General features: G+C 43.2%; 1 protein-coding gene across 2 annotated transcripts in view; it reads right to left on the reverse strand.

The window, feature by feature from the left end:
* The window catches only part of KIF13B (kinesin family member 13B), a 201,228-nt gene that overhangs the window by 102,262 nt on the left and 79,019 nt on the right, over positions 1–19,947 (reverse strand). For both annotated transcript variants that reach the window (XM_075860868.1, XM_075860867.1), the window contains exons 9-13: positions 17,956–18,068; positions 16,396–16,507; positions 16,020–16,232; positions 13,305–13,415; positions 11,421–11,555 (exon numbers count right to left, since the gene is read on the reverse strand). In XM_075860868.1, coding sequence (XP_075716983.1) covers positions 11,421–11,555; positions 13,305–13,415; positions 16,020–16,232; positions 16,396–16,507; positions 17,956–18,068 — 684 coding nt within the window. The remainder of the gene's footprint in view (positions 1–11,420; positions 11,556–13,304; positions 13,416–16,019; positions 16,233–16,395; positions 16,508–17,955; positions 18,069–19,947) is intronic.

Raw genomic sequence — 19,947 nt, forward strand, 5'->3', positions numbered from 1 at the left:
ACACACAAAGTATATTGGAAAGTTGAAAAACACAATAATTAACTCATCGTAGTCCTGTCTGATGTTCCCTCTGTACTCACACACAGTCACGGGACGGAGCGATGAAGCTACTCAGTCCTTGGTGCAGGACTGGAGGGGGCAGGGAGTCCGGGCCCCTGCATGCTACAGACGGTTAGCTGACTATGGTTGGTAAGACGGATCCTAATACTGCAGGACTCCGGGGAGCCGCTCTTACAGGGGTGGTCTGCCTTGGCCCATCTCCAGCGATATCTCCCCTCCCCATCCCCCACACATGATTCGGTCCCAGATAAGACCTGCGCTGCTTGTAGGTGCCGGGCCGGATCCCGGTTTCCAGGAGGGTTTGATTACTAAGCAGATGGAAACCACAAACTCTCCCACCCTGAGCCTTCACCCGCATCCGAGAGTCCCTGACGCAGCACAACATGAAGACGTTTTCTGCTGGGACCGCAGTTATGTACACGCGGGAGACGTGGCCGGGACCTGGTGTGCGGAGAAGTGACTTTGAGAAAATGTTTCATCATCTGCAACTTTATTCCCTAAAGCAACAGAACGGATAGTGAAGAGAAAAACAAGAAGAACGTGAAGCCGAACCAGCGAAATCCTCGAATCCGGCAACAAAAGGTTTAGAAATAATGAAACGAAAAACGTCTTGTACTCCGTGGACCCCCGACCATTATATCCACTGGAGCTGGTGGGACTTCCCATCCCAGAACTATATGGAGTTGGTTCCCTCTTTGCAGTAAAAAATCTTCCACTCTTCTGGGGGCTTTCTACAAGATTTTGGGGTGTCTGCGGGAATTTTCGCCCATTCATCCAGAAGATCATTTGTGAGGTCAGACAGTGATGTTGGGGGAGGGGGCTGGGCTCGTAATCTCTGATATAGGTCATCCTAAAGGTGTTGGATGTGGTTGAGGTCAGGGCTCTGTGCGGACGGTCAAGTTCTTCTACACCAAACTCCCCCAACCAACTAGCCAACCGACCGACCACCCACCCGATCGATCGATCGACCGACCGAATCAATCAATCAATCAATCAATCAATCAATCAATCGACCGACCGACCACCCAACCAACCAACCAACCAACCAACCGACTGACCGACCGACCACCCACCCAACCATGTCTTTATGGACCTTGTGCACTGGGGCGCACTCATGACGCACAGAAAAGGGCCGAACCCCAAACGGTTCCTACAAAGTTGGAAGCTACAATTGTCCACAATGTCTTTTATGCTGAAGAATTAAGATTTCCCTTCACTGGAACCAAGAGGTCGACCCCCAAAAAACACCCCTATAGTGTTACCCCTCCCCCACCAACTTTACAGTTGGCACAATGCAGTCAGGCAGGTAATGCTCTCCTGGCATTCACCAAACTCAGACTTGTCCATCAGACTGCCAGATAGAGAAGCGTCACTCCACAGAACACGTCACATAGAGAAGCGTCACTCCACAGAACACGTCATATAGAGAAGCGTCACTCCACAGAACACGTCACATAGAGAAGCGTCACTCCACAGAACACGTTTCCGCTGCTCCAGAGTCTGATGACGACGTGCTTTACACCCCTCCATCTGACGCTTGGCATTGCATATGGTGATCTTAGGCTTGTGTGCAGCGATCATGGAGGCTTCGGATGCACGGTTCTGTTTTTGATGTCACTTCCAGAGGCGGGTTGGAGCTCTGCAGGTGACCAGAGGATTTGTGATTTTCACACGTCACGCACTTGTCGTCCCCGCTCTGAGCGTTACGTAGTCGGCCACTGCTTACTTGATCTGTTATTCTTAGATGCTTCCACCACCAATGTTTCTCTAATGGGACTGCATGGCTGTGTGCTTGATTTTATGCACCTGTTTGCAATGGGCATGACAAGCATCTGAACTGAATAATTAGGAGGGATGTCCACATACTTTTGGCCATATACTGTACATACACAAATGGCTGGAAGCGAAATAAACTTACCTATCCTTGCCCCCAGAGCTGACACTTCGGCGGCACTCCCGCTGGTTGTGTAAATGCAAGTAGCATGTGACCGCTCCAGCCAATCAGAGGCGACTGATTGTATTTCCAGCATAACGGCAGATATAAAACCCATGGCCGCTGAGCCCTCGGGTTCGTTGCAGAAGTCACATGCTACGTGCATGTATACAGCCAGCGGGACTGCTGCCGGAGCGCCAGCCCTGCATCGGTGGGGGCAAGGGTAAGTACGTTTATCTTTTTTAGTCCATTTATTTCACTTACAGCCCCTAATAAAAAAATATCACATCCAGGATAACCCCTGTAATCGGTCTTATGTACGGCAGATCAGAAGATTTTCTCAGTAATGGTAAAAGCGGAAACAATTTCACTGAGAGATTAAAACATTTCAGGTGCCACTCGGATGCCTTGAAAAAACGGCCCAAGGGCACTCGATGGTGTGCAAGAGGAGTTCTAGATTTGAGTAGGGATATCAGCCAAGCCCAGAGACATCCAACAGTAGACTGCAGTGTCTCTCATATATTCTATAGATTCATTACACTTTGGGATCTATTTCCAGCATTTTTTCTTCTTTTAATGTTGATGATTATTGGAAGAGTTAATGAAAACCCAAAATGTAGTGTCTCAGAAAATGAGAATATTGGGTGTTAGTTGCAGCTTGTCGCCTCCTGGTGACGCTCTAATCAGCGCAAAACACCCGCAAAGGTTTCCTAAGGCTTTACAAGGAGGGTCTGTTGCTCAGGGTCCATGTCCTGTTCTCAGATGAAAGTACATTTTGCATTTCATTTGGAAATCTCGGTCCCGGAGTCTGGAGGAAGAGGAGAGGCGTCAATCCAAGTTGTTTGCGGTCCAGTGTGAAGTTTCCACAGTCAGTGATGGTTTGGGGGCAGTGTCATCTGCTGGTGTTGGTCACTGCGTTATATCAAGTCCAGAGTCAGCGCAGCGTCTACCAGGATATTTCCCAGCACTTCATGCTTCCCTCTGCTGACAGCTTTATGGAGAGGCTGATTTCATTTTCCAGCAGGACTTGGCACCTGCCCACACTGCCAGAAGTACCAATACCTGGTGGAATAAGCACAGTATCGCTGCGCTCGATTGGCCAGCAAACTCCCCTAACCTAAACCCCATAGAGAATCTATAGGGTATTGTCAAGAGGAATATGAGACACCAGACCCAACAATGCAGACGAGCTGAAGGCCGATATCAAAGCAACCTGGGCTTCCATAACACCTCAGCAGTGCCACAGGCGGATCACCCCCATGCCATGCCGCATTGATAACACCTCAGCAGTGCCACAGGCTGATCGCCTCCATGCCACGCCGCATTGATAACACCTCAGCAGTGCCACAGGCGGATCACCCCCATGCCATGCCGCATTGATAACACCTCAGCAGTGCCACAGGCTGTTCGTCCCCATGCCACGCCGCATTGATAACACCTCAGCAGTGCCACAGGCTGTTCGCCCCCATGCCACGCCGCATTGATAACACCTCAGCAGTGCCACAGGCTGATCGCATCCATGCCACGCCGCATTGATAACACCTCAGCAGTGCCACAGGCTGATCGCATCCATGCCACGCCGCATTAATAACACCTCAGCAGTGCCACAGGCTGATCGCCTCCATGCCACGCCGCATTGATAACACCTCAGCAGTGCCACAGGCTGATTGCCCCCATGCCACGCCGCATTGATAACACCTCAGCAGTGCCACAGGCTGATCGCCTCCATGCCACGCCGCATTGATAACACCTCAGCAGTGCCACAGGCTGATCGCCTCCATGCCACGCCGCATTGATAACACCTCAGCAGTGCCACAGGCTGATCGCCTCCATGCCACACCGCATTAATAACACCTCAGCAGTGCCAGTCTGATCGCCTCCATGCCACGCCTCATTGATAACACCTCAGCAGTGCCCCAGGCTGATTGCCACCATGCCACGCCTCTTTGATAACACCTCAGCAGTGCCACAGGCTGATCGCCTCCATGCCACGCCTCTTTGATAACACCTCAGCAGTGCCACAGGCTGATCGCCACCATGTCACACCATTGATGCAGTAATTCATGCAGAGTCGGAGCCCCGGCCAAGTATTGAGGGCAGATACTGGACAGACTTTTCAGTGGGACGACATTTCAGTATTAATAGGCATTTTTGAAGATGGGCTTATATAATATTCTGATTTTCTGAGAGACTGAATTTTGGGTTCTTTTTAACTGTTCCCATAATCATCAACATTAAAAGAAAAAAATGCTGGAAATAGATCCCTCTGTGTGTAATGAATCTATATAATGTATGATAGAAACTTTTTGTTGATATTCTAATTCATTGAGAAGGACTAGTATAAGGTAGGATTCTGGATAACAGGGTGAGAAACCTTAGACGGAGCTCTAGGAAGGTACTGGTTCTCCTTGCAGAGATACAGCGGGCGTAGGGAGCGTGTAGGACTTCCCACAAGAAAGGTTAGAACCAGTATGTTACAAAAGATGCGTCCCAACCAAGAAATCTCACCTAACCAACCAGAAGCCTACTATGTTCACATAGAGTTTTTTGCAGGCGGAAAATCTGCCTCAAAATTGCGTTTGGAAGTTTGAGGCAGATTTTCCTCTCCCTGCATGCCGATTTTCGGGGTGTTTTTCGCCCGCGGCGATTGAGCGCCACGAGCAAAAACCACCGTGTAATACGCTTTCTCTGCCTCCCATTGATGTCTCGCGGGAGAAAACCGCCTGCGCCTTCCATTGAAATCAACAAGAGGCATTTTCGGACGGTTTTTGGTGACTTTTGCGGCGTGGTTACGAGTAAAAAAAACTCAGTGTAAACCCGGCCTTATAGTAGTTATATTCTTGTATATAGGGGGCAGTATTATAGTAGTTATATTCTTGTATATAGGAGGCAGTATTATAGTAGTTATATTCTTGTATATAGGAGGCAGTATTATAGTAGTTATATTCTTGTATATAGGGGGCAGTATTATAGTAGTTATATTCTTGTATATAGGAGGCAGTATTATAGTAGTTATATTCTTGTGTATAGGGAGAAGTATTATAGTAGTTATATTCTTGTACATAGGGAGCAGTATTATAGTAGTTGTATTCTTGTGTATAGGGAGCAGTATTATAGTAGTTATATTCTTTTGTATAGGGAGCAGTATTATAGTAGTTGTATTCTTGTGTATAGGGAGCAGTATTATAGTAGTTATATTCTTGTATATAGGGGGCAGTATTAAAGTAATTATATTCTTGTATATAGGAGCAGTATTATAGTAGTTACATTCTTGTATATAGGAGCAGTATTATAGTAGTTATATTCTTGTGTATAGGGAGAAGTATTATAGTAGTTATATTCTTGTACATAGGGAGCAGTATTATAGTAGTTGTATTCTTGTGTATAGGGAGCAGTATTATAGTAGTTATATTCTTGTGTATAGGGAGCAGTATTATAGTAGTTGTATTCTTGTGTATAGGGAGGAGTATTATAGTAGTTATATTCTTGTATATAGGAGCAGTATTATAGTAGTTACATTCTTGTATATAGGAGCAGTATTATAGTAGTTATATTCTTGTATATAGGGACAGTATTATAGTAGTTATATTCTTGTATATAGGAGGCTGTATTATAGTAATTATATTCTTGTATATAGGAGCAGTATTATAGTAGTTATATTCTTGTATATAGGAGCAGTATTAGAGTAGTTATATTCTTGTATATAGGAGGCAGTATTATAGTAGTTATATTCTTGTATATAGGGGAGCAGTATTATAGTAGTTATATTCTTGTATATGGGAGCAGTATTATAGTAGTTATATTCTTGTGTATAGGGAGCAGTATTATAGTAGTTATATTCTTGTATATAGGGGGCAGTATTAAAGTAATTATATTCTTGTATATAGGAGCAGTATTATAGTAGTTACATTCTTGTATATAGGAGCAGTATTATAGTAGTTATATTCTTGTATATAGGGACAGTATTATAGTAGTTATATTCTTGTATATAGGAGGCTGTATTATAGTAATTATATTCTTGTATATAGGAGCAGTATTATAGTAGTTATATTCTTGTATATAGGAGCAGTATTAGAGTAGTTATATTCTTGTATATAGGAGGCAGTATTATAGTAGTTATATTCTTGTATATAGGGGAGCAGTATTATAGTAGTTATATTCTTGTATATGGGAGCAGTATTATAGTAGTTATATTCTTGTATATAGGGGGCAGTATTATAGTAGTTATATTCTTGTATATAGGGGAGCAGTATTATAGTAGTTATATTCTTGTGTATAGGAGGCAGTATTATAGTAGTTATATTCTTGTATATAGGGGGCAGTATTATAGTAGTTATATTCTTGTATATAGGGGCAGTATTATAGTAGTTATATTCATGTGTATAGGAGGCAGTATAATAGTAGTTATATTCTTGTACATAGTGGGCAGTAGTATAGTAGTTATATTCTTGTACATAGAGGCAGTATTATAGTAGTTATATTCTTGTATAAAGGGGCAGTATTATAGTAGTTATATTCTGGTACATAGGGAGCAGTATTATAGTAGTAATATTCTTGAATATAGAGGCAGTATTATAGTACTTATATTCTTGTATAAAGAGGCAGTATTATAGTAGTTATATTCTTGTATATAGGGGCAGTATTATAGTAGTTATATTCTTGTATATAGAGGCAGTATTATAGTAGTTAGTCTTGTATATAGGAGCAGTATTATAGTAGTTATAATCTTGTACATAGGAGCAGTATTATAGTAGTTATATTCTTGTATATAGGAGGCAGTATTATAGTAGTTATATTCTTGTACATAGGAGCAGTATTATAGTAGTTATATTCTTGTATATAGGGGGCAGTATTATAGTAGTTATATTCTTGTATATAGGAGGCAGTATTATAGTAGTTATATTCTTGTATATAGGAGCAGTATTATAGTAGTTATATTCTTGTATATAGGGGCAGTATTATAGTAGTTATATTCTTGTATATAGGAGCAGTATTATAGTAGTTATATTCTTGTGTATAGGAGGCAGTATTATAGTAGTTATATCCTTGTATATAGGGGCAGTATTATAGTAGTTATATCCTTGTATATAGGGGCAGTATTATAGTAGTTATATTCTTGTATATAGAGGCAGTATTATTGTAGTTATATTCTTGTATATAGGGGCAGTATTATAGTAGTTATATTCTTGTATATAGGAGCAGTATTATAGTAGTTATATTCTTGTATATAGGAGCAGTATTATAGTAGTTATATTCTTGTATATAGGAGCAGTATTATAGTAGTTATACTCTTGTATATAGGGGAGCAGTATTATAGTAGTTATATTCTTGTGTATAGGAGGCAGTATTATAGTAGTTATATTCTTGTACATAGGGGTCAGTATTATAGTAGTTATATTCTTGTACATAGGGGCAGTATTATAGTAGTTATATTCTTGTATATAGGGGCAGTATTATAGTAGTTATATTCTGGTACATAGGGAGCAGTATTATAGTAGTTATATTCTTGTATACAGAGGCAGTATTATAGTAATTATATTCTTGTATATAGGAGGCAGTATTATAGTAGTTATAGTCTTGTATATAGAGGCAGTATTATAGTAGTTATATTCTTGTATATAGAGGCAGTATTATAGTAGTTATATTCTTGTATATAGAGGCAGTATTATAGTAGTTATAGTCTTGTATATAGAGGCAGTATTATAGTAGTTCTAGTCTTGTATATAGGAGCAGTATTATAGTAGTTCTATTCTTGTATATAGGGGGCAGTATTATAATAGTTCTATTCTTGTATATAGGGGCAGTATTATAGTAATTATATTCTTGTATACAGGGAACAGTATTATAGTAGTTATATTCTTGTATATAGGGGGTAGTATTATAGTAGTTATATTCTTGTATATAGGGAACAGTATTATAGTAGTTATATTCTTGTATATAGAGAGCAGTATTATAGTAGTTATATTCTTGTATATAGGAGCAGTATTATAGTAGTTATATTCTTGTATATAGGAGGCAGTATTATAGTAGTTATATTCTTGTATATAGGGGGCAGTATTATAGTAGTTATATTCTTGTATACAGGAGGCAGTATTATAGTAGCTATATTCTTGTATATATGAGCAGTATTATAGTAGTTATATTCTTGTATATAGGAGGCAGTATTATAGTAGCTATATTCTTGTATATAGGAGCAGTATTATAGTAGTTATATTCTTGTATATAGGGGGCAGTATTATAGTAGTTATATTCTTGTATATAGGAGGCAGTATTATAGTAGTTATATTCTTGTATATAGGAGCAGTATTATAGTAGTTATATTCTTGTATATAGGGGCAGTATTATAGTAGTTATATTCTTGTATATAGGAGCAGTATTATAGTAGTTATATTCTTGTGTATAGGAGGCAGTATTATAGTAGTTATATCCTTGTATATAGGGGCAGTATTATAGTAGTTATATCCTTGTATATAGGGGCAGTATTATAGTAGTTATATTCTTGTATATAGAGGCAGTATTATTGTAGTTATATTCTTGTATATAGGAGCAGTATTATAGTAGTTATACTTTTGTATATAGGGGAGCAGTATTATAGTAGTTATATTCTTGTGTATAGGAGGCAGTATTATAGTAGTTATGTTCTTGTATATAGGGGGCAGTATTATAGTAGTTATATTCTTGTATATAGGGGCAGTATTATAGTAGTTATATTCTTGTACATAGGGGTCAGTATTATAGTAGTTATATTCTTGTACATAGGGGCAGTATTATAGTCGTTATATTCTTGTACATAGGGGCAGTATTATAGTAGTTATATTCTGGTACATAGGGAGCAGTATTATAGTAGTTATATTCTTGTATATAGGGGGTAGTATTATAGTAGTTATATTCTTGTATATAGGGAACAGTATTATAGTAGTTATATTCTTGTATATAGAGAGCAGTATTATAGTAGTTATATTCTTGTATATAGGGAGCAGTATTATAGTAGTTATATTCTTGTAAATAGGAGCAGTATTATAGTAGTTATATTCTTGTATATAGGATCAGTATTATAGTAGTTATATTCTTGTATATAGGAGCAGTATTATAGTAGTTATATTTTTGTATATAGGGGGTAGTATTATAGTAGTTATACTCTTGTATATAGGAGGCAGTATTATAGTAGTTATATTCTTGTATATAGGAGGCAGTATTATAGTAGTTATATTCTTGTATATAGGGGGCAGTATTATAGTAGTTATATTCTTGTATATAGGGGGCAGTATTATAGTAGTTATATTCTTGTATATAGGAGGCAGTATTATAGTAGTTATATTCTTGTATATAGGGAGCAGTATTATAGTAGTTATATTCTTGTACATAGGGGAGCAGTATTATAGTAGTTATATTCTTGTACATAGGAGCAGTATTATAGTAGTTATATTCTTGCATATAAGGGGCAGTATTATAGTAGTTATATTCTTGTATATAGGAGCAGTATTATAGTAGTTATATTCTTGTATATAGGGGGTAGTATTATAGTAGTTATACTCTTGTATATAGGAGGCAGTATTATAGTAGTTATATTCTTGTATATAGGAGGCAGTATTATAGTAGTTATATTCTTGTATATAGGGGAGCAGTATTATAGTAGTTATATTCTTGTACATAGGGGAGCAGTATTATAGTAGTTATATTCTTGTACATAGGAGCAGTATTATAGTAGTTATATTCTTGTATATAGGGGGCAGTATTATAGTAGTTATATTCTTGTATATAGGGGGCAGTATTATAGTAGTTATATTCTTGTATATAGGAGGCAGTATTATAGTAGTTATATTCTTGTATATAGGGGAGCAGTATTATAGTAGTTATATTCTTGTACATAGGAGCAGTATTATAGTAGTTATATTCTTGTACATAGGAGCAGTATTATAGTAGTTATATTCTTGTATATAGGGGGCAGTATTATAGTAGTTATATTCTTGTATATAGGGAGCAGTATTATAGTAGTTATATTCTTGTATATAGGAGGCAGTATTATAGTAGTTATATTCTTGTACATAGGGGCAGTATTATAGTAGTTATATTCTTGTATATAGGAGCAGTATTATAGTAGTTATATTCTTGTATATAGGAGCAGTATTATAGTAGTTATATTCTTGTATATAGGGGCAGTATTATAGTAGTTATATTCTTGTATATAGGGGCAGTATTATAGTAGATATATTCTTGTATATAGGGAGCAGTATTATAGTAGTTATATTCTTGTATATAGGGGCAGTATTATAGTAGTTAAATTCTTGTACATGGGGGGCAGTATTATAGTAGTTATATTCTTGTATATAGAGACAGTATTATAGTAGTTATATTCTTGTATATAGGAGCAGTATTATAGTAGTTATATTCTTGTATATAGGGGGTAGTATTATAGTAGATATATTCTTGTATATAGGGAGCAGTATTATAGTAGTTATATTCTTGTATATAGGGGCAGTATTATAGTAGTTAAATTCTTGTACATGGGGGGTAGAATTAATAGTATTTAGTAATTATATGTATTTTTATTTAATCTCGCCAGTGGATAAATGAGCTTAAAGAGGCTCTGTCACCACACTATAAGTGGCCTATCTTGTACATGATGTGATCGGCACTGTAATGTAGATTACAGCAGTTTTTTTTATTTAGAAAATCGATCTTTTTTTGACAGAGTTATGACCTATTTTAGCTTTATGCTAATGAGTTTCTCAATGGACAACTTGGCGTGTTTTACTATATGACCAAGTGGGCATTGTACAGAGGAGTGTATGACGCTGACCAATCAGCGTCATACACTTCTCTCCATTCATGTACACTGCAGATAGCGATATAGTTATATCACTATGTGCAGCCACATAAACACACTAACATTACTGCAGTGTCCTGACAATGAATAGACATTACCTACAGCCAGGACGTGACGTGTATTCATTCTCCTGTCATTCACAGCGAGATCTCGCTGTGCTGTAAATCACACAGACGCTACAGAAGTGGTCAGGAGAATGAATACACGTCACGTCCTGGCAGGAGATAGTGTCTATTCATTGTCATGACACTGCAGTAACATTATAGTGTGTTTATGTGGCTGCACATAGTGATATAACTATATCGCTATCTGCAGTGTACATGAATGGAGAGAAGTGTATGATGCTGATTGGTCACTGATTGGTCACTGATTGGTCAGTATCATACACTCCTCTGTACAACGCCCACTTGGTCATATAGTAAAACACGCCCAGTTGTTCATTAAGAAAGTCATTAGCATAAAGCTAAAATAAAAAAAAAACACTGGAAGGGGACGGTAAAACAGCTGCATTTATGGGCCATTGAACAATGGTTTCCCCCTGGTTTGATCTATAGGGTCACATTCTGTACACAACACCTGAGAGTATAATCAGTGCCTCACCTTCAGATAATAAAGCAGCAGTTCGTTGAGGGCGGGGTCTGCATTTAGATTAACTAAGAAACATTTATTATCTCCGACTTTAATCCCGGAGGACTGCAGTGAAATTCCGAGACTTTCCAGCTGTTTCTGACGCTCCTGCAATGGAAGGAAAAAAACTAAAATGTAAAACACACATACAAGTGCGGGGGAGAAGAACATCAACGCCCGGCGGAAAAATGATGCAACCCTCTGGTGATGACCCACAGGCAACCCGGCTGTTAAAGGGGCAGTACCCGAATATACACTCCATGAAAACCCCTATGCAATGCTACTGTATGTTAGTGTAGAGCAGGGGTCTCAAGCACGCGGCCCGCGGGCCGCATGCGGCCCCTGGGGCTGTCATCTGCGGCCCACTGGACACAGAGCCGCTAGTATCGGCTCTGCTCCGAGACTCTGGAATTCCCTGACATCGCTGTCCACATATGAACAGCGATGTCTGGGGCTTCCCCAGAGCCGGAGTCCCGAGCAGAGCGCTGGTGTCGGCTCTGCTCCGGGACTCTGGGGAAGACTCTGACATCGCTGCCCATACATCGACAATGATGTCAGGGGCTTCCGCAGAGCAGGAGTCCCAGTGATGTCAGGAGCACAGCTGGAGTCCCAGGAAGAGCCTACTAGCGCTCTGCCTGGGACTCCAGCTCTGGGTAAGCCCCTGATATCACTGGGGCAGCCTCTACAGAGGGCACTGGGGCAGCCTCTACAGAGGGCACTGTGGCAGCCTCTACAGAGGGCACTGTGGCAGCCCCTACAGAGGGCACTGTGGCAGCCCCTACAGAGGGCACTGTGGAAGCCTCTACAGAGGGCACTGTGGCAGCCTCTACAGAGGGCACTGTGGCAGCCTCTACAGAGGGCACTGTGGCAGCCTCTACAGAGGGCACTGTGGCAGCCCCTACAGAGGGCACTGTGGCAGCCTCTACAGAGGGCACTGTGGCAGCCTCTACAGAGGGCACTGTGGCCTTATCTACAGAGGGCACTGTGGCCTTATCTACAGAGAGCACTGTGGCCTTATCTACAGAGGGCACTGTGGCCTTATCTACAGAGGGCACTGTGGCCTTATCTACAGAGGGCACTGTGGCCTTATCTACAGAGGGCACTGTGGCCTTATCTACAGAGGGCACTGTGGCCTTATCTAGGGGTGTGTTGCATTATCCACAGGGGGCACTGCGGCAGCATCCACAGAGGGCACTGCGGCAGCATCCACAGAGCACGTGGAGAAATATCTCAAATTTTAAACCTAGCGCCATTATTATAGTAATGTAGTATTATTATTCTAGTAATATAGTGTTATAGTAGTTCAAATAACTAATTGATTAACAATAATTTTGTATTGTATCAAATTTTAAAGTAATGCGGCCCGTCAACTTCCCATTTTTTCTATATGCGGCCCACTTACCCGGCCGAGTTTGAGACCCCTGGTGTAGAGCCTCTGTAATACAGTATAGTTCATGTTATAAGCAGCAGATGGCGCTGTGAGATCACAGGCTTCCTCAAAGTACACAATCCATATAAAGAGGCTATACACATTTATGGCATATAAATGTTCGATTGGTGGGGCCCCATAGTTACCCCCACTGACCCCCCACCAATTATAATGTTACAGCACATCCTAGGAATATGCCGAAACACTATAAAAGATAGGAACACCCCTTTAAGGATAACTATTACATCTATGACCAGTTTGGCCAAATGCTCGGTCAGTTGACTATCTCCCATGATTTATCATAGCAAGGTCAGAGCAAGATCAGCTGCTGCCAGACAATATATGTGCCGCCTATCTCTTGCGGGGGGGGGGGGATCCGGACAAGCTAAAGACAAATCTGACATCTACAGATCTCCGGAGCCTCTAACCTGAGCGACGTCCTCCGTCTTGCGCAGTTTCTCCTCCCACGTAACCGTCATTTCTTGGATGAGCTTCTCCGACTCTTGTAACCGTTCCTTCAGTTCCGGAGCTTTCATGGACTGGCGGAAAAAGAGGAAAATGTGTGACACAATGTAGCAGCCGCCGGAGGAAACGGTCACGTCACTCAGGTTATAGGGAGGGACCAATTCTTAGAAATATAGAACTAAACTTCTGTATGTACCAAGGACTGACGCTATCTGAGGTATAGGGATTAGTAGTGGGGGGGGGGGGGTAATAGGGATTAGTAGTGGGGGGGGGGGTAATAGGGATTAGTAGTGGGGGGGGGGGGTAATAGGGATTAGTAGTGGGGGGGGGGTAATAGGGATTAGTAGTGGGGGGGGGGGGTAATAGGGATTAGTAGTGGGGGGGGGTAATAGGGATTAGTAGTGGGGGGGGGTAATAGGGATTAGTAGTGTGGGGGGGGGGTAATAGGGATTAGTAGTGTGGGGGGGGGGTAATAGGGATTAGTAGTGGGGGGGGTAATAGGGATTAGTAGTGGGGGGGGGGTAATAGGGATTAGTAGTGGGGGGGGGGGTAATAGGGATTAGTAGTGGGGGGGGGGTAATAGGGATTAGTAGTGGGGGGGGGGTAATAGGGATTAGTAGTGGGGGGGGGTAATAGGGATTAGTAGTGTGGGGGGGGGTAATAGGGATTAGTAGTGGGGGGGGGTAATAGGGATTAGCAGTGGGGGGGGTAATAGGGATTAGTAGTGGGGGGGTGTAGGGATTAGTAGTGGGGGGGTGTAGGGATTAGCAGTGGGGGGGTGTAGGGATTAGTAGTGGGGGGGGGATATGGATTAGTAGTAGGGGGGGGTAATAGGGATTAGTAGTGTGGGGGGGGTAATAGGGATTAGTAGTGGGGGGGGGTAATAGGGATTAGTAGTGGGGGGGGGGTAATAGGGATTAGTAGTGGGGGGTGTAGGGATTAGTAGTGGGGGGGTGTAGGGATTAGCAGTGGGGGGGTGTAGGGATTAGTAGTGGGGGGGGGTATAGGGATTAGTAGTAGGGGGGGGGGGGGTGTAGGGACCGTCCGTGACTATGTCCAGCACAACTCTGTGTTCTGGATCATTATAGGCAGGATTATCCGACAGGTGTTTAAAACGGTTTTCCAGTCATTGGGACGACACCGATCCCGATAAAAGGAGGTCCTGTCCCCATTGTCTGTGATGAACCCCGAGGTTTCCATACCCCCAGGTCATTTCAGCACATGCATCTGCATTGAGAAGAGTAGATGAGCCCCCGTTGGATCCGGGGGTCCCAGCGTCTCAATCTCATGGCATGTCGGATTGCCGTGTTTCCATCTTCTAGAAATAAAGCATCAATCATCGCGTAATAATAACTTTCTAAAATACTTGAATTGCTCATCATGTACAAGATCTCTGCTTACTGTCAGGGAATGGAATCAAGGCCAAAAACCGGTACACACCTAAGGCCCCGTTCACAAGTCACGGATTTCGGTGCAGATTACATGCCAGGATCGGTGTGACTTCCGCCTCCCAATGGGGAAATCCGTGCGTCTGTGCTTAAGTCGCGGAAATTTTCCGACATGTCACTTCTTTTTCGTGCCAAGTTAATACGTGAGATTTCCACACGCAGATTAGCCCCATTGAATTGCTGACATACATGGCAGTCCTGGCGGCTTCTGTTAGGCTCCCTGTAACCAAGGCAACCCATTGGCACCCTGCGATCCCACCACAGGGTGCCGATCGTCTGACAGAGCCCCCAACAATAAAGCCAATTATATTCTTTTTAGCAAAAAAAACTATTCCTAGTTTAATAGGTAAGCAAAATATTTAGTGCCAGAAATTGTCTTCGTGTATATCTCACGGATATCTGTTCCTGGGAAAGCTGGGTGACAAACAACATGGCCATTATTAACTCTCTCATACCAGTTGTCTGGTCAGATCTGTCATTCAAGACTTCGTGTATGTGGCAGCCATGATATCGGCCATATTGGTCGTCCCTCTGCAGAAGCCATACAGGGTGGTCCCCATAGATGCCATCACTTTCTGACCGGCGGTGGTCCGATTGCAGGGACCCCCCTAATCTTGAGAAGAGGCCTCTTCATTCTCAGGACCGGTGGTGGTCCCGGCAGTCGGACTCCCACCAATTAGAAACAGCCCATCCTAGTGATCGTCTTTCATTTTTTGTGACGGGGATAATCCTTTAATAGCAAGTATGTTTGATTAGGGATTGATACAGCAGAGGGTGATGTGTTGCTACATACAGTAATTCGGCAGATTTGGCCATCAGAGATCTGGGAAAGCTGGGTGACGACACAAAGTCACTATTACGGCTTCACACGGGGACAGTTGTGCCAATGAGAAATATACCTGGTGCGCCCCCTGCTGCCAGATGGCAGCAATACTAGGCAGGTCTGCCTTTCAGGAGTCTAGGAAAGCTGGGTGACTCTGCTGGGAGTTGTAATGCATTGGTTTAACTATGGAATATTTGAATAGAAATGTTCACAACTTGACAGCAGACTCTATGGCCCTCAATAATCAGTAGAATAATGCAATGATTGTCCACTGGAGGGCGCCAAAGCATCACACTGTACAGTCACATATACAGAATCACGAGGCCGAAAAACTACCATATTGTAAAATAAACACCCGCAAACAACACAGGTGTCGCACACCGCATTGTCACAATAGCCCGGGTTACCTCCGCCTGCGTCAGCTGGTCCCTCAGCTTCTCCACCTCCTCGCGGAGCTCCCGGATAATACGAGCGTTGGGGTCCTCGTTCACCACGGCGTGATTGACTATGTTTTTGGCCCGGTCAGCGTAGCGTAGTGTCGAAAGGGTCTCGTCGTAGTTATCGGCTGCGGGGCTGACCGTCGCGATCATGGCGGTCTTGCTGTTGCCGCCCAGACTGTCCTGAAGTTCAAATGACAGCGCGTGAAGACACAAGATATTCGTAATAACAGATTCCCAATGACATAGGGACTTGGTCCCCTTTACCATGGTCAGGTAGTCACCGGGTCCCTGGTAAAGGGGAGATTTTCAACATGGGGTGAACGCACCGGGATCATACACTTACTTTCAGCAGCCATGTTAATACAGAGTCCCGATACGGAACAAACTTATTCTTATTCTTGCCGGCGCCTTGGTCTGCCAGCGCGGAGATGACCAGCCCCAGAGTAGTGAGAGACCTGAATAAGAAACAAGCATAAAAGGGTTAATATCTATTGGAGCAGACACAGTTCTGTACCCAGTCCTCGAAGAGTTATTATCCCGGGAAGTCCTAACATCGCAGCAAGGCTTACTGATCATCCGGAGCCTCCTAATTCATGAATAGAATAACAGGACTACAGTAAAGACTGACACATAAGAAAAGCAGGAGGAGAGCGGGAAGGGGTGTAACGCTGTATAACAAGGCTAGATTCATAGTCCATTTTGTCACCTAGATAACAATCCCAACACTGTCCTCTAGATTATTATTATCCATCTAGGTCGTAAAATCTCATAAAACTAAACAAATAGAAATTTATGGCGAGTTACAAAACACGCTGGGGCAGGTCGTACGTTAAGAAAACGCGGTGACGAGACAGAAACGAGGACACTCCCAGGCAGAAAGTGGAGCGGGCGTCTATTTTATGTCCCCGATTGTGGGGCGTCACAGCTGGAAATACGACGGGGCGATATCTGAAATACAAGACGGTCATCCTCACACCCAATATGGGGGGTCCGAGAAAAGTGAAGGATCAGGCATGCGGCACAATGATATGTCGGATAGTGCTGGGGGGCTCCGGGGTGACATTCGGTCGCACTGCAGAAACGCTGCTTTACCGCAACTATTCCCCCATCACCTGTGAGTGATATTATTGTAAAGTGGAAGGAACCGCCGCAACTCAGCCACGAAGTGCAGACCACGTAATGTTACAGAGCGGGGGCGCCGAGTGCTGAGGAGCAAGTGCAGAAAAGTCACCAACGCTCCGCTGACTCAATAACTGCAGAGTACAGACCTCCTCTGGTATTAACATCCGCACAAGTACTGTGCCCGGGCGCTTCATGGCATGGGGACCGAGCAGCTGCATGCCAGCCTTACATCACCAAGCACAATGCCAAGCGGCGGCTGGAGGGGTGTAAAGCCGTCGCCACTGGTCTCTGGAGCAGCGGAAACGTGATCTGTGGAGTGACGCTTCTCTATCTGGGTTTGGTGAATACCAGGAGAACGTTACCTGCCTGATTGCTGCTTTGTGCCAGCTGTAAAGTTGGTGGGGGAGGGGTAATGCTATGGGGGTATTTTTCAGGGGTCGGCCCGTTAGTTCCAGTGAAGGGAAATCTTAATGCTTCAGCATAAAAGACATTGTGGACAATTGTAGCACATGATAAAAAAAGAACCAGGAAGATCAGGATGAACAGACATATTGGTTCCTCCTGGACAGAAGTGCTGTGCATTGTGGGTAGATCAGAGGTGATCACCAGTGATTGGTGCTGTGGATGATCTGGAGTAGCTCTTCAGCATATGACCTATGAAGCGACGCCTCGGCATTGTGTGTAAGTATAGTACACGGGATAATAAGACGTGTACAGCGAGCGCCGATCACATGATCGCCTCAGACAATGACCCGCGGCGGCAGGCGCTGCGTACACTCACTTGTTGATGTTGCTCCCTTCTTTCAGTCGCTCCCCGGCTGCTCCGGTCTTTGTGGCTCGCTCACTCCCGGCTAAATCCACCAGGCTCAGCTTACTCACCTTCTCACCGGAGGTCTGGAAAAAAAAAATCATACAATAAACACTAAATCCCCGATCCAGCGTCATCCATTATGCAGCGACCAAACAAGTGCGCTAAAACAGGAAAAGCGCATAAATAAATAAAAAGCCCAATCTGTCAGTTTAAGGATTGAACAATAAATGAAATCTATTTCACTCGAATTTTTATTCAACTTTGAAATTGACTTTTTTTGCATTTCAATTTGTAAGATCTTTCGACATTTTAGATAAAAGGTTTAACGTGATAATAATTTTAAAAAACTAAAATGCAAAATAATGAAAGAAAATATTACAAAATATGAAACATGAATGATCGTCGTCCAACGTAACTTTCATTTCAACCTTCTTTAAAAATTTCACGCAAAAAATTGTGAAAAATCTAAAAAAACAAAAAACAAAAAACACAGCAATTCAACTCAAGGGAACGATCGGGCCCCCACTTTTCTGGCCAGAGCACTGACACCGATAGGGGGGGTCTATGGAGATATAATCATGAGCGTTGGTGGGTTATGGGTCACAGCGCAAAATCTGTGGCAGAAGGGGTTTCGGCCCCGCTGCGACTGCTTACCTCTGCGCCCCCTATTACTACACCCCTGTCTGCAAGAACGACCGGTATTTATTTTGCGGAGGTGAATCCGTTATCCACGCGGTACTCACAACCAAAAAAAAAAAAAAACACCCACAATATGGCCGAAAGATGCCCTAAAAAACACTAAAGCGGGCCGCAAACAATAGATTTTAGTCGGCAGAGTCCACGAAAAACAAACGTCTATGAGGAGCGGCAGAACATCGGTAGAATTTTTAGCTTTCGATTATTTTTTTACCTCAGAGATAAGAGGTTTGGCAGCCGCTTATCTCACCTCCTGTATTAGCATTAGACGTTCCACGGGCCATATTAATGGCGGAGGATGGGGATAAAAAGTAGAACTGGACTGATATGGACGACTCCTCCAGTCTCACCTTTACTTGCGTTTTGCTTCATTTTTTCCCCATGTATCGTCCCTTTGATTCGCCAGTACACAGAATACGATGGTACACGTCCCCCAGCCATGAGGAGGCTTGAAGGGGTTCTCTCACCACCATGACCCCGGTCTACCTGCCCTGTTAGGTGGCATGGACGGCACAGAGGGGGGATCTCCGTCTCGGAACCCCTCTCTATGTGCCCGGACCGAGAGCCGCTCTGTAAGGGTACGAACACACACGACGTAACGGATTATTAATTGCAGAAAATCCGCAGCGTTTTACAGTAGCAGCGGAAAAAAGTCGCCGAAAAAACGCACACACACTGCGGCGCGGAAACTTCAACTGCAGCAGGTCAATGAATTCTGCGGAATCGCAGCTCTTTTTCCATTAAATTCAACGGGGCGCTTAAACCCGGAACAAAGAGGTGTGTGTTGCGACATTTGCGGCGGAATAACAGCGAAAATCGCAAGAAAAGAAAAAAAAAGTTATACTTACCCAGAGTTCCCTGCTTCTCCAGTCTGGCCTCCTGGGATGACGTTTCATCCCATGTAATCGCTGCAGCCAATCACAAGCTGCAGCGGTCACATAACCTGCAACGTCATCCCAGGAGGCCAGACTGGAGAAGGAGAGAAGAGGGAGGGGGCAATTATGAACTTACCGGAAAAACGCACCATCGTAACGCGGCTGTGCCAAGTATCATTCTGATAAATTTGCTGCAATTTGCGCCTACTTAATCCGTTATAATCCCATTCACTACAAGGTGACATCGGACCGCCGGGCTATACGGCTGCAGCAGCAAAAACTGTACATGTGAATGAGACCCGAGACCCGTTTACACGGCCCGATGATCGAGCGCTCATAAGAACGATCGTCACCGATCATCGGCTCCGTGTAAACATGGCAGCGATCAGCC

This window comes from Rhinoderma darwinii, chromosome 4, assembly GCF_050947455.1.
Source record: "Rhinoderma darwinii isolate aRhiDar2 chromosome 4, aRhiDar2.hap1, whole genome shotgun sequence".
Taxonomy (NCBI): domain Eukaryota; kingdom Metazoa; phylum Chordata; class Amphibia; order Anura; family Rhinodermatidae; genus Rhinoderma; species Rhinoderma darwinii.